The sequence below is a fragment of the Sus scrofa genome, chromosome 2 (assembly GCF_054392235.1).
Source record: "Sus scrofa isolate SSC_HxYL_T2T_F1_AM1 chromosome 2, Sscrofa_HxYL_maternal_Yorkshire_Landrace_v2.0, whole genome shotgun sequence".
Taxonomy (NCBI): Eukaryota; Metazoa; Chordata; class Mammalia; order Artiodactyla; family Suidae; genus Sus; species Sus scrofa.
In genome coordinates, this window is record NC_139384.1 from 21,983,332 (window position 1) to 21,998,810 (window position 15,479).

The following is a 15,479-nucleotide window of genomic DNA, read 5'->3' on the forward strand; positions in this document are numbered from 1 at the left end:
TCACTTGACTTATAGTTGAGGAAGTATTTTCAGTAATGCAGAAAGAATGGACTGAAGAGAAAACAGAAGAGCCAGGTAGGAGGCTGCTGAATGAACCTAAGTGGAGATGCCAGTGCTCTGGCTTAAGAAGGCAGCAATGGGGATGAAGAAAAGCAGATGGCTTTGAAAAACATTCAGAAGGTAAAAGTGATAAGAACTGGCAATGGCTTGGATTTGAGGGGTAAGGTCAACTCCCAAGGTTTCTGTCCTAAGCACTGCTGGAGCTGTTTATAAGAATAAGAAATAGAAAACAAACAAAACAATGTTTTTTTGGAAATTCCCATTGTGGCACAGTGGTTAACGAATCTGACTAGGAATCATGAGGTTGCGGGTTCGATCCCTGGCCTTGCTCAGTGGGTTAAGGATCCGGCGTTGCCATGAGCTGTGGGGTAGGTTGCAGACGTGGCTCAGATCCGGCGTTCCTGTGGCTCTGGTGTAGGCCGGCAGCTACAGCTCCAATTAGACCCCTAGCCTGGGAACCTCCATATGCTGTGGGAGTGGCCCTAGAAAAGGTTAAAAAAAAAAAAGACAAAAAAAAAATGTTTTTTTTGTAAGGAGAATGATGAGTTCAGTTTTCCTGAGCTTGTGGTGCCTGAGAGATATCCAGGCAGGGAGACCAGATAGGTAACTGGAGACATGAGTTGAAAGATTTGAAGGAAGGTCTGGTCTTGAGATTCAAATCTGGAAGTTGTAAACTATCAGTGCTGACAAAAGTTCTGGGAGCAAGAGCAGTCTAACTAAGAGTAATCGTAAAATAAGAAGGCTTAGTGGTAAATCTTAGGCAACGCCAATGCTTAAAGGGAAGAAAAGGGGCCAACAAAAGAGAATGAACATCCAGGGAGGAAAAAGCAGTTATTGGAGAGGCAGCCTTGCTAACTTGTTTCCTGGTAGGTGTTCATAAATGTGGATTTGCTCTGGCTCCCTTTCCAAGCACATGAGGTTAGTGAGAGACCAAAGGTTTTATGCTTTAATGAAGAGAGATTTAGTCTTCAAACGGAGTTGACTTCCAGATAGTTTAGAAAGTATGGGTGAAGACACTGAGAAGAGGCTGTGTTTCGGCACAATGGGCTGAGACCACCTGTGGCCTGTGGTCAGCAATGGGTATGCTCTGAACCACCGAGCCTCGAAAGGATGCCTCTTCTAACAGCTGCTGACAAAGAAGGGCATCCCTGAAGTCAGCTGGGGCCCAGTGGGATCACTGGTACACAAATGCCATGAAGGAGGAAGAGGTTTAAAATACTCACTCAATGTTTTTCGAAGAAACTGCAAGCCAGGTACTCACGATGGCTGTCAGCTCTACCCAGCGGAGTTTGAGGCATTCGTCCGGGCTGGGCCATCCCAGACTCTGGTAGTCACGCTTTTTTCCTGGAAGGAAAGTATGTCATCAATCCACACAACTGCAAAGGAAGATAATGTGTCGTGTCTTATGCCCCGACGATTATGTCATCCAGATTGTTACATTGGAGGTGCCAGTCATTCTTCTTGTCTACAGAATTTCTACCACTTGAGAACTAAAATCTTGTCACTCATAGCAATAGGAATAATGACCACCTTTGAGTAAACCTTGTTCTCAAAGATAGATGATGAAGTAAAAATAAATTAATCCTTTATATTTAAGACAAATTTAAGGTTAAAGTTAAAATATTCTGCAATATTCACATTCTTATCAAAAATTTTTACCTCTCTACATTTGTATTTTGTAAGGACAACTCTAAGTCAGGAGGAACATACATCTCTAAAGCAGGGTTTCTTAACCTGGAAGAGCTGACGCTGTGAGCGCTGACGCTGTGAGCGCTCTCCTGTGCTCTGGAGGATGGCTGGCAGCACCCCCGGCCTCTACTCAATAGTTATCAGTAGCACCCTGCCCCCAGACCAAAAATGTCTCCAGATTCTGCCAAGAGTTCCCTGGGAGGGCAAAATCACTCCTGCTAGAGAACCCCTGCTGTAAAGAAAAGCAGCAGGACAGGGAATAATGATCACAATGAAAGGTTACCACTTATTTCCAGAGTACTTACAGTGTGTTCAGGCCCTATGCTAAGTGCGTTACATCCATAGCTTCATAAGGAAGGTTTTAATCCTTGTTTCTCAGATGAGAAACCAGGGGCTCAGAGAAATCAAGTGAACTTCCCAGGGTCATCTGGCTACTAGGTGGCAGAATGGGATCTAGATCCAGGTCTAATGTGCATGTCCCCAATCATGCTATTTAAAGCTTTACAGGTCTTTTATTATTTTTATTGTTTATTATCTTTTTGCATTTTCTGGGGCCGCTTTCGCGGCATATGGAGGTTCCCAGGCTAGGGGTCTAATTGGAGCTGTAGCCGAGCTGTAGCCGCCGGCCTGCGCCAGAGCCACAGCAATGCGGGATCCGAGCTGCGTCTTCGACCTACCCCACAGCTCACGGCAACGCTGGATCCTTAACCCACTGAGCAAGGTCAGGGAACGAACCTGCAACCTCATGGTTCCTAGTCAGATTCGTTAACCACTGTGCCACGATGGGAACTCCTTTACTGGTCTTTTAAAGCTCTGTTTATTGATAAGCTTCAAAGGTACTATCTTTTGGGTATGGCCCCCAAAAAGAACAGAACTAAGTCCTATCTGGGAAAGATTCTTCTGAAGAAATGCCAGTGGAATGAACATGATGGAGAACTTTGGTTTTGTATAACTTTTATTTATTTATTTATTTAGTCTTTTTAGGGCTGCCCCCACAGCATATGGAGATTCCCAGGTTAGGGGTCAAATCAGAGCTACAGCTGCCAGCCTATGCCACAGCCACAGCAACGCCAGATCTGAGCCACATCTGCAACCTAAACCACAGCTCATGGCAATGCCAAATCCTTAACCCACAGAGCATGGGCAAGGATGGAACACATATCCTAGAGGACACTAGTCAGGTTTGTTACCACTGAGCCATGACGGGAACTCCTTGTATAACTCTTTTTATACTACATGAATTTAACAACTACTTAAGATACAGGCAGGGATTTAGATTCAGATTAAAAAAAAACAAAAAAAGTTTGGAAAAGTTTCAAATGAAACCTGTTTAAATTAATAACTTAAATAGTGAAACCATAAATTTCATAATAAAGCTTATTTTTCTTTTATGTTTAAGAAATTCACTTGAAAAATATCTATTGAGCATCTATTATAAAGGACTGGGATCTGTGTTAAGAGACTAGGGATACAAAGAGGAATAATAAAAGAGCCTGCCCTTGAGCTCACATTGAGCGAGGAAACTAAACATAAATTATTGGAACATGACAGAGTAAGTACTAGAGTACAGAATAAGGTAAGAATAACTGCACAGAGGAGAGGGCAACTAATGCTGCCTGAAGGTTCCAAGGAAGACATGGCATTGAAATGTGAAGATTAAGGACGAGTGACATTTTAGCACCACTGAGACGTCAGTGGGAATAGCATGTGCAAAAGCAAGGAGGTAAAATAAGAGCATGGTTGTTCCACAGAATGGTGCCAAAGAGGGGAGAGAGGCTGGGTTATAAATGGTCTTATGCATCATGCTGTCAAGTCTGTCTTTATGCTACAGGCATTGGAGAGCCTTTGAGCCCACCTCTTTCCACTTTGTCCACAAGGATATCATAAGAGGCTCTGTTAAATGCTTTGTTTAAATCCAGAGACATTATGTCTAGGACACTCCCCTGGTCTCTCAGTATAGGAGCCCTCAGCAAAATACAAAATGAAATTAGTTACACACTACTGGTTTTATTAATTCTTAGAACAATCTACCATGGCCCTTAATGATTTCCACTTTCCCTTCATAGGCTCACAAAGCACTGGTTTAATAATGTGGTTTAGGGGGTAAGTGGCGCTGTTGGAGGGAGCCTCTGGGATGATGTGTAGTGAGTGACTTCCATAGGGCCAAGTCTGGGATGGAGCTCCTTTCCAGACTGAAGGTAGAAGTTCCTTAAAAGAAATGGAACCCTGTCGGTTTGTTGAGGACGATTACCCCTGCATGAAAAGGTGTATGAGATGGGAATAAGATGGCAGAAATAGAAAACTGGAGCTCAACTTCTCTCCTAAAAACAACAAAATTCACAACTAAAGGCTGAGTAATCTTCAACCAAATGGACCATAAACCTTCAAAAAGATATCCTACTCCAGAAGACAAAGAAGAGGCCTCATCAACAGGTAGGAGGGGCAATTACATGATATAAACAACCCCATACCTCCTGGGTGGGAAGCCCCACAGACTGGAAACTAACTGGTTCACAGAGACTCACCTACACGAGTGAGAGTTCTCAGCCCCACATCACACTCTCACATGCAGGGAACTGGCACTGGGAGAAAGAGCCCCTGGAGTGAGCATCTGGCATTGAAGGCCAGTGGGGCTTGTGTGCAGGAGCTCCACGGGACTGGGGGAAACAGAGACCCCATTCTTAAAAGGTGCACACAGACTTTCACATGCACTGGGTCCCAGGGCAAAGCAAAGGCTCCATAGGAATCTGGGTCAAACCTGACTGCAGTTCTTGGAGGACATCCTGGGAAAACAGGGCTGAATGTGGCTGGTTGTGAGGAAAGGACATTGAAAGCAAAGCTCTCGGGAATATTCAGCAGCATGCCTTTCTCTGGAGGTGGCCATTTTGGGAAAACCTGGCCCCACCCATCAGTCAGCACTGAGAAGCCCCAGGGCAAACAACAACCCAGGTGGGATCACAGCCCCGCCCCTCAGTAAACAGGCTGCCTAAAGACCTCTCAGGCACACAACCTCCTCTAATCCCATCTAGGCACTAAGCCCCACCCACCAAAGGGATGAGAATCAGCTCCACCTGCCAGTGGGCAGGCATCCGCCCCTCCCATCAGGAAGCCTACAGCAAGCCCCCATACCGACTTCAGCCACAAGGGCGGCAGTCACCAGAAGTAAGACAGGCTACAACTCTAGTATCTGTAAAAAGGTCACCACACCAAAAACCTATAAAAATGAGAAGACAGAGAACTATAACTCAGAGGAGGGAGAAAGAAAAAAACCCCAGGAAATCAGCTAAGTGATAAGGAGATTCTCAGCCTCCAGGAAAAAGACCTTAGACTGTTGATGCTCAAGATGATGCAAGACACTGGAAATAAACTGGAGCCAAAGATGGATAGCTTACAGCAAACACTGACCAAAGAGACACAAGACAGACAACGTAAACAAAAAGAGATGCAACATACGATAACTGAAATAAAAAATTCACTAGAAGCAGCCAACAGCAGAATACAGGAGGCAGAAGAACAAATAAGCGAGGTGGGGGACAGATTAGTTGAAATTACGGATGCGGAACAGAAAAGAGAAAAAAGACTGAAAACAAATGAAGAGAGTCTCAGAGAACTCTGGGACAACGTTAAACGCACCAACATCCGCATTATAGGGGGTCAGAAGGAGAAGAGAGAGAGAAGGGGACAGAAAAAAATATTCCAAGAGATAATAGCCAAAAACTTCCCTAACATGGGAAAGGAACCACTCACTTGAATCCAGCAAGCACAACAAGTACCATGTAAAATAAACCCAAGGAGGAATACACCAAGACACATATTTAATCAAACGGACCGAAATTAAAGACAAAGAGAAAATCCTGAAAGCAGCTAGGGAAAAGAAACAATTAACATACAAGGGAACCCCCGATAAGGTTATCATCGGCAGATCCTTCAGCAGAAACACTGCAGGCCGGAAGGGAGTGGCATGATACACTTAATGTGATGAAAGGAAAAAACCTCCAACCAAGATTACTCTACCCAGCAAGGCTCTCATTCAGATTTGAAGGAGAAATCAAACCCTTCACAGATAAGCAAAAGCTGAGAGAATATTCAGCAACACTAAACCGGCCTTACAACAAATATGAAAGGAACTTCTCTAGGCAGAAAAGACAAGACAGCAGCAGGAAACAAAAATACCACAAATGACAAGGCTCACCAGTAAAGGTATACACACAGTAAAGAGACGAAAGCATCCACGCACAATGATGCCCCCCAAATCAGAAATCATGAGAAGAGGTGGGTACAAACGCAAGACGCTGGAGATGAACATGCAATTAAGAGACCAGCAATTTAAAACAATGTCACATACATATAGACTCTTATATCACAACTTCGGAATATCTGCAAACCAAACATCTACAACTGATACACTAACAAAGACAAATCAACTCAAAGGCAACACTGAAGATAGTCATCAAACCAGAAGAGGAGAGAACAAGAAAAGAAGGGAAGAAAAAAGAGCAACAAAACCAAATCCAAAGCAACTAAGAAAATGGCAATAGGAACACGCATATCAATAATTACCTTCAATGTTAATGGACTAAACGCCCCAACCCAAACACACAGACTGGCTGAATGGATACAAAAACAAGACCCAAATACATGCTGTCTTCAAGAGACCCACTTCACTTCTAGGGACACATACAAATTGAAACTGGGAGGATGGAAGAAAATATTTCATGCAAACGGGGATCAAAAGAAAGCTGGAGTAGCAATACTCGTATCAGACAAACGAGACTTTAAAATGAAGACTATGTTAAGGGACAAAGACGGTCACGACATAATGATCAAAGGATCAATCCAAGAAGAAGATATAACAATTTTATATATCTACACACCCAACACAGGTTCGCCACAATATACAAGGCAACTGCTAACAACCTCAAAAAGACAAATCAACAAGAACACACTAACAGTGGGGGACTTTAACACCCCACTTACCGCAAGGGACACATCAACCAGACAGAAAATCAAGAAGGAAACACAGGCCCTGAGTGATGCAGTAAACCAGATGGACTTCATAGATATTCAGAGGACTTTCCATCCAAAAGCAACAGAATACACATTCTGCTCAAGTGCACATGGAACATTCTCTAAGACTGATCACATCCTGGGCTACAAATCCAACCTCGGCAACTTTAAGAAAACTGAAATCATATCAAGCGTCTTTTCCGACCACAACGCTATACGACTGGAAATCAACCACAAGAAAAAAACGGCAAAAAACACAAACTCGTGGACACTCAACAACATGCTACTAAACAACCAATGGATCACTGAAGAAATCAAAGAGGAAAGTAAACAATACCTAGAAGCAAACCACAACGAAGATACGACACTCCAAAATCGATGGGATGCAGCAAAAGCCATTCTAAGAGGAAAGTTTATATAGCAATACAAGCCTACCTCGGGAAACAAGAAAAAGCTCAAGTAAACAAGCTGCTAACTTTACATCTAAAGCAGCTCGAGAGAGAAGAACAGACAAGACCTAAAGTTAGTAGAAGGAAAGAAATCATAAAGATCAGAGGAGCAGAAACCAATGAAATAGAAACAAAGACAACCATAGAAAAGATCAATGAAACGAAAAGCTGGTTCTTTGAAAAGATCAACGAAATTGAGAAGCCTTTAGCCAGGCTCACCAAGCAAAAGAGAGAGAGAGGGCTCAAATCGATAAAATTAGAAATGAAAAAGGAGAAGTAACAACGGACATCACAGAAATACAAAGGATCCTAAGAGACTACTACATGCAACTACACGCCAATAAAAAGGAAAACCTAGAAGAAATGGACAAATTCTTGGAAAAGTACAATCTTCCAAGACTAAACCAAGACGAAATAGAAAAGATGAATGGCCCAATCACAAGAACTGAAATTGAAACTGTGATTAAAAAACTCCCAACAAACAAAAGTCCAGGACCAGATGGCATCACAGGTGAATTCTATCAAACATTTAGAGAAGAGCTAACGCCTCTCCTTTTGAAACTATTCCAAAAAATTGCACCCACGCACCTACAGCCAACTAATCTATGACAAAGGAGGCAAGACTATACAATGGAGAAAGGACAGCTTGTTCAATAAGTGGTGCTGGGAAAACTGGACAGCCACATGGAAAAGAATGAAATTACAACACTCCCTAACACCACACACAAAAAGAAACTCCAAATGGATTAAAGACCTAGATATAAGACCAGACAACATAAAACTCTTAGAGGAAGATACAGGCCAAACACTCTCTGACATATATGACAGCAACATCTTCTCAGATCCACCTCTTAGAGTACTGACAGTAAAAACAAACATAAACAAATGGGACCTAATCAAACTGAAAAGGTTCTGCACAGCAAAGGAAACCCTAAACAAAACGAAAAGACAACCCACAGAATGGGAGAAAATCTTTGCAAGCGAATCAACTGACAAGGGATTCATCTCCTAAATTTATAAACACCTTCTGCAGCTCCACACCAAAAAAAACAAACAACCCCATCCAAAAATGGGCAGAAGAGCTAAACAGACAGTTCTCCAAAGAAGACATACAGATGGCCAAAAAACACATGAAAAGATGTTCAACATCACTCATGATGATCAGAGAAATGCAAATCCAAACCTCTCTGAGGTACCACCTTACACCAGCCAGAATGGCCAGCATCCAAAAGTCTACAAACAAGAAGTGCTGGAGAGGGTGTGGAGAAAAAGGAACCCTATCACACTCTTGATAGGATTGTAAATTGGTGCAACCACTGTGGAAAACAGGATGGAGATACCTCAGAAAACTAAACATAGAACTCCCATTTGATCCAGCAATCCCACTCCTGGGCATCTATCCAGAGAAAACCATGACTCAAAAAGACACATGTACTCCAATGTTCATTGCAGCACTCTTTCAATAGCCAAGACATGGAAACAGCTTAAATGTCCATTGACAGAGGAGTGGATCCAGAAGATGTGGTATATATACACAATGGAATATTACTCAGCCATTAAAAGGAATGAAATACCAGCATTTTTAGCAACATGGATGGACCTAGAAATTACCATGCTAAGTGAAGTCAGCCATACTATGAGACACCAACATCAAAGGCTTTTACTGACATGTGGAATCTGAAAAAAGGACAGATGGAACTTCTTTGCAGAACAGATGCTGACTCACAGACATTGAAAAACTTATGGTCTCTGGAGGAGACAGTTTTGGGGGTGGGGGGATGTGCTTGGGCTGTGGGATGGAAATCCTGTGAATGATCATTATGCAACTACAGATGTGATAAATTCATTTGAGTAATAATTTAAAAAAAGATAGAAAGAAACCAGGTTTAAGGTAAGGGAAGAAACATTTTCAAAATCAAGTATTTGTTGAGACTTGTATCAATTAGGGAAAAAAAATAGCATGTCACATTTTATCTTTATAATCCCTTGATTGCTAGTGAGACTGAACATTTTCTCAGGTTTAGTGGCTGTTTGTGTGTGTGTGTGTGTGTGTGTGTGTGTGTGTGTGTGTGTGTGTGTACTTGGTGAACTGCCCATGTACTTTGCACATATTTTATTAAAATGTGGTATTCTTCCTATCAATGTGTAGGTGCTCTTTAAATGTTGATACCCTTTGCTTATATTCTGTAAATAGAAACAAATATTCTGCAAAAATACTTTGTTTCAATCCTTTGTCTTTCTATTTTTCAGTGTTTTCCGATGCCAGAATTATTTTTTTCTTTTTCTCTGTGCTTTAGAAAGTCCTTTCTTACTTTAAAAGTATTTAAATATCCATGTAAAATTTCCTCTTTTATGTTTTTATTACATTTACTATTTAATCCACTGGAATTTTCCTTGCTATAATGATGTCTTACAGTTTGGACATCTGTTTCCTTGCTACTGCAGACAGATGTACTAGAGGAAGTGCTACTTTCTTTCCGTAACCTGTTAAAAACATGCTATCTTTCTTAAACAGCCATGACAAAATGTCCTTTTTGATGTTCTTAGTATTTTTCTCAAGTCACAGATCATTCTGGGATGTAGCCAAGTTGACCTCAATCTTTATATTTTATCATGTGTCCTCTTGCTTTCAGCTCTGGTAAGTACAACTTAAGATTCATTTTCACGAAATTATCTTGAACTTTAGAAGTTTAAGACAATGAAAATATCCTTTTAAAGAAGTTTTTGTGTGTGTGTGTGTTTTTTAAAGAAATTCTATCACCACTATTTCACTGTTGGAAAAGAAAGTAAAATAGACTCATGGCAATGGCCCTGAACCTGGGGTCCAAAGACAGACTTTGGAACAACTATGAACCTTGAACGTACACACCAAACTCTGATGAAAATGCAAAGTAGTTCCAAAGCATTTATCGAATACGTAAAGAAATATGTGACACACAAAACTGTTACTAGGTGGTTAATATTTTTGAGCCCTACGTGCCCAGTTCATTAAAGCTCTTTACATGTATAAACTCATGTAATACTCACAACCACCCTACAAGACAGATGCAATTATCCCCATTTTATAGATAAGGAAAATGAAGCACAGGGAACTAAATGGAAAAACTGGTGTCTAAACTCAGGGAGTCTGTCTCAAAGCCACATTTTAATACTTAATATTAATATTTAAACTAATATTAAACTTGACTGTCAAGGTAAGAATTAAGGTATTTAAGATGGTAAGAATATAAGCCAAATGGCCAATTTTAAAAAGATCAAGTACATGTCAAACTTTTTTTTTTTTTTTTTTGGCTGCACCTGTAGCATGTAGAAGTTCCTGGGCCAGGGACTGAACCTGTACACAGAAGCGACCCCAGCCACTGCAGTGACAACACCAGATACTTAATCTGCTGAGCCACATGGGAACTCCAAAACAAACTTTTTACATCAGTGACTGGTTTCTTGTTTACTTGGCTCAATTACCTTCTCATCTGATCTACTTCAAGTCACAAACACACACTTTGTGAGAATTGAGACAGTGAAATCTGAAAGAAAGTGGCATATTAAACATTCAAATTTACCCTGTGGCCCAGGAGATGCCACCTTTGGGCCAGTGATCTCCAGGTTTGCTTGGTTACGATGTACATTTTCTACCTGATTGGATTCCACCTTTTTTCCAGGCGTTTTCTTATGCTCCCCTTTGGGTTTCTTTACACGTTTGACTTGGAATGTGATCTAGGAAATGAAAATATGTTAGGGACAAATGAGAACAATTATCACATCTGTCCAGGGCTGTGGGATTGGTGGCTTTAAGAAGAATCAGTTCTGTGCTAGGCTTAGCGTCTTTACTTCCATTTAATTATTAAAGGTCTAGATGAAAAGTGTTTAGTGAAATCAGCAAAATAACCTAGCCTTGAAGGGTACAGAGGAAACTAAAAATTAAGATGTCTGAACTAGGCCATTCCCAGTCTGCAGGTTTGAGCATGGATGGCTTCATACCCATCCATTTCCTCTGCTTCCTGGAGGAGCCAGCAACACCCAAGTAACGTGAAATGCTTCTGGCAGTACAATTCCCATGTGAGGGTTGACTCGAGCATGGAGTAAAGTAGTGCCACATACCCAACAGAAACATTATACTTGCAAACTAAGCCATCCAAAAATACGGACTACAATTTGTTAAGACCTGAGCTGGCAAACTCTTACCCATTCTGTTGCTTCATCATCTTCACTTCTGCAGTCTCCATAGCAAGAGCTCTTGGCCACTCCATCTTGGGGACCTTTCTTCAGTACGCGTATCCCCTGCAAATCCAGACGCCTTCCTTTCATCTCTAATGCTCCCCCAAAGCCTTCCAGAGGCCATGCCTGTTGAAATTCATCCACCAAAGCCAGTATCTCTTCTGACATTTTTGTTTCATCTGAATTCTCCATCTCATCAGAACCATTGCTTTCCTCAACCACTGTACCTGAAATTCAAGTGCCAGTATGTTATTAAAAATTACACAGGACTCATTTGACTACCAGAGTGACTCCAACTTTGCTTTCTGAGAAAAGTTTTGGCTCTTCTCAGAGGTACTTCTATAGTTCATATTCCTAAAAACATCATTCGACATCTTCAAAATTCATAATAAAATACCATCTTTGTCATCTAGCTTTTATAAAAAAAACTTGGCTGAGAAAAATGGCAACAGCTTGATGGCAGGTAGTCATAGATTATGTCATTAGTAAGAATAAAGATGGCTATTTTATATGCATATATTTTTTGGAAAAAAAAAGACCAATCTGCTCTAGATATAAGACATAGATGGCAAAGATAAAGTTTATTATGCTATTTAATCTATAGGCTTCTTCAAGCTTTATTCAAATAGCATATGAAATACAGCTGCATGTTCAGACCATACAGTCTGTTGCCTTAACTGAACAATAATTTATTTAATGGAAAATTATCCTAATTTCACATGAAGTCTCCCATTTTCACTAATGGTTGATATAAGAAATAGCAATATACTAGTGTAATTTCTCCTAAAATGGTTAGCAGGATATTTATTATGTTGCTCATGTATCTGATGTAGACTTCTGTGGATGTTTCTCAGTGCTATGGCCTAATAAAAATTCTTTCTCCTGAGAAGTCAATGTTTCCATTATTCTAAACTGAAGGTTACACAACCCTACAAGTTCCCCTCTATGCTTAACTGGAAAGCTTTGGACAAAATTAGTCTGAAAGTCTTAATAGAAAGTTTCTTTTTTTAAGAAAAAAATCTTTACTATTTAACTTTGGCTATTTTGAATTAATGGCTGAATCGTATGTTGTGTGTTCTGTGAGAGTTATCTCCAGGCCTTTTTGGAAGTATACAGGGTACAAAAACAAGTAACAAAGTAAAATGACTCCTTTTGGACAGCCTGAGAGCTTGTGGTTGATTGCTCACAAAATGCCAGTCTACGTTATCCCAATAACCTTTAATTGGTAATTCTGGCTTGTTCTGTAATTTAGAACATGGCATTAATAAGGCCAAGGTCAGGAACCTCAGATCCACATCACCAGGCCTATAGCCAAAGTGAGTGACTCATCTTAGAAATGTATCATTTTAGGGAGTTCCCACTGCGGCACATTGGCTTAATGATCTGGCTTGTCTCTGTGGTATGGCAGGTTTGATCCTCGGCACAGTGGGTTAAGGATATGGCTATGGCATAGGATGCAGCACAACTCAGGTTCAATCCCCAGTCCAGGAACTCCCATATGCTGTGGGTGTGGCTGAAAAAGGAGTGGTGGGGGTAGGACACGCATAGTTTTAGTTTCTGAGGTAAGAAAGGTAGCTGAATGTCATGGCTAAAAACAACTAAAGCTTTGAGCCCTTCTCACAGAAGGTCTACAGTACCACCCTTAGCTCTCTGGTGGCATCTCCCATCCCAGTTTCTATTCCAGAAGGTGGGAAGGTCTGCTGCTAGGCTGGAAACTAGAAACCTCTGTCGTCCTTTCTTTTCTTTCATTTTTTTTAACAGGGAAAAACTTTTTAACTACTTACTTATACAAGGGACCCCTAGAAATATATGAGGCTCAAAATGTGGCCAGAGATTCTCCATCATTCTTTTCTTGAGAAAGCAAATAGGGCTCTTCTATTTGTTAGCAAGTAACTACAAAATGTACTGTTGTCCTTTCAAGTAAATTTCTTTTAGGTTTTCTGAACCAATCTGCTGGTTTCTATTGCTTATTATTAACATTAGTGTAAAGTCAAATGGGAGTCTGCAAACTCCTTTTTTTAGGATATTTAGATTAAAATGGTTGGTTACGTGCTAAAACTACATGGTCAATAGTATAAATGTAGGGTTGACGAAGAGTTCTAATTTTTAGTTTCTATCTTGTTTGCTACTGTATTCCAAATGTCTAGCATTGCACCTGCCATACAGCAGGCACAAAAAATTGTAGACTCAATTAATGGGAACTCAGGAATAATTTGCTTTGTGAGGTCTTTGAAGACCTGCTGTTTCTCTTTTGCTTTAGCAATTCAAGACTTTTAAAACTCTAAAAAAGTGTACTTTCAACCAAGATGAAAAGTAGGCAACAGAAAGGCAGACATCAACATCTTTAGCAGAGGGTCTGGCACCCTATGTGACTTACAAACTTCTCAGTAGCTAACCCAGGAAGCAGCTGAAAAAGATTGCTATAGGAATCCCAACCAGGAACTGAATTTGAATTGCCTGGCATATGACTTGTAGCAACAGTTTTCTCTAAGTACTCCTCATGTTTATTTTAGCTTCTGCTCCTTCCTTCTCCTGTGGCTATCATGGGATTCTCTGCACGTAGTCCTGAGACAGAAAAGGATTTCTGACTGATGTGGCCATAGTCAAGGATATGGGCTTAAAGAAAAGTGGCTTTTGGTCAAAGACAGAAGGCAGGTAACTAATTCTCCAGTGTATAGTTAGGCTGCATAAGGATGCTGGGTATGGAAGCCTTATTTCCATTCAGTAACTACTACTATTTAGAAAACATTCATGAAAGAAAGAAAGAAAACATTCATGTTTAGTTGCGAAGAGTTCTGCAGGCCCAGGTCCCAAAGGTTAATACTTCCCTGTGCCCTTATCACAAGGTAATAATATACATTATTTAAAAAGTTCTTAGAGAAAGGGCCTTCCTAAGGGAAATGAATATTCAGTCAAGAAAGACTATAGAACTTGCTGCAGGTTTCTGCTGCTGGCAGCCATTCCGCCTTTTCAAAGGCTACTAGGGTTGGGGTGAGAGCAATTCCTAAAGAACAATACTAAAGAAAGGTGAGGAATGGGGAAATCATAAATGTGCTATGACGCAGAAGAATATACCAACCTTTATTTATTTAGAGCCTACTATGTGCCATCTCCGTGCTATATGCTATACAGGTGGGGACAAAAAGAATCTGATCCTGTGGAATTAAACATAATCAAGTTGGAGGCACAAAACTATATATATATATATATATATATATATATATATAGTTATGAAACAATATATATATATATGAAACAATGAGAGAACAATCGCATTTAAATATTTTTTTCTAAAGGAAAAACATAATTGATTGTAGTCGCAAAATGCTTCTGACACGAAGCAGACTACCCGAGGCAGGATTTAGACAGAAGAGAAGTCTAGGGAGGGTACTCCCAGAGTGACAAAACTAAAAAATCAGGTACATATATACTCACATACCCATGAACACATACAGATACAGGATAAGGAAGGTATATGTGAAGGCACTACTGACTTCAAATGAACTTGAACAAAGAATGCATATAGAGTATATCAGCAAATACGATACTTAGGGAAGGCGGGTGACACTGAGAATGGGAAAGTTGGGAAGAAGATTCCTCTGGTTTGTTAAGCAAAGAATAACAAGACAAGAGCCATAATATTTATACAGAGCAGTAAATCAGTTGGTGTGTTAGGGGTCTGGGGTGGAAGAGAGGAGGAGGACAGAGGATTCAGAGACCAGTTAGAGAGCGGTTTCAACAGTCTCCATGAGTTACCTAAAGAGAAGCTGACTTAGGGTGGTGGTAAAGGGGAACTTTTAAAAAGGGAGGGGAAAGAGGTATATAAGGAAATGTCAATGAAGAAAAATTAACAGAATCTGGTAATTAAATGGATATGATATAATGGCAAACAGAATAAATCCAAAGATAATTTCAAGATTTTAAAGCCTGATGTGAAATAGTCAGCTTTTCACTATGTGAAATTTTAGAATCTGTGAATATGAAAACATAATAATGCTATTTACAAAGGCGATGGCATTAGGAGAAGACAATAAGATAAAGTGTTAGGATTTCAGACAC

At 40.4% G+C, this 15,479-nt stretch overlaps 1 protein-coding gene across 6 annotated transcripts in view; it reads right to left on the reverse strand.

The window, feature by feature from the left end:
• Positions 1 to 15,479, reverse strand: part of TTC17 (tetratricopeptide repeat domain 17) — a 153,490-nt gene that overhangs the window by 43,382 nt on the left and 94,629 nt on the right. For all 6 annotated transcript variants that reach the window (XM_021083171.2, XM_021083170.2, XM_085011403.1 and 3 more), the window contains 3 exons: positions 11,388 to 11,647; positions 10,766 to 10,919; positions 1,284 to 1,404 (listed from right to left, as the gene is read on the reverse strand). In XM_021083171.2, the coding sequence (XP_020938830.1) occupies positions 1,284 to 1,404; positions 10,766 to 10,919; positions 11,388 to 11,647 (535 nt within the window). The remainder of the gene's footprint in view (positions 1 to 1,283; positions 1,405 to 10,765; positions 10,920 to 11,387; positions 11,648 to 15,479) is intronic.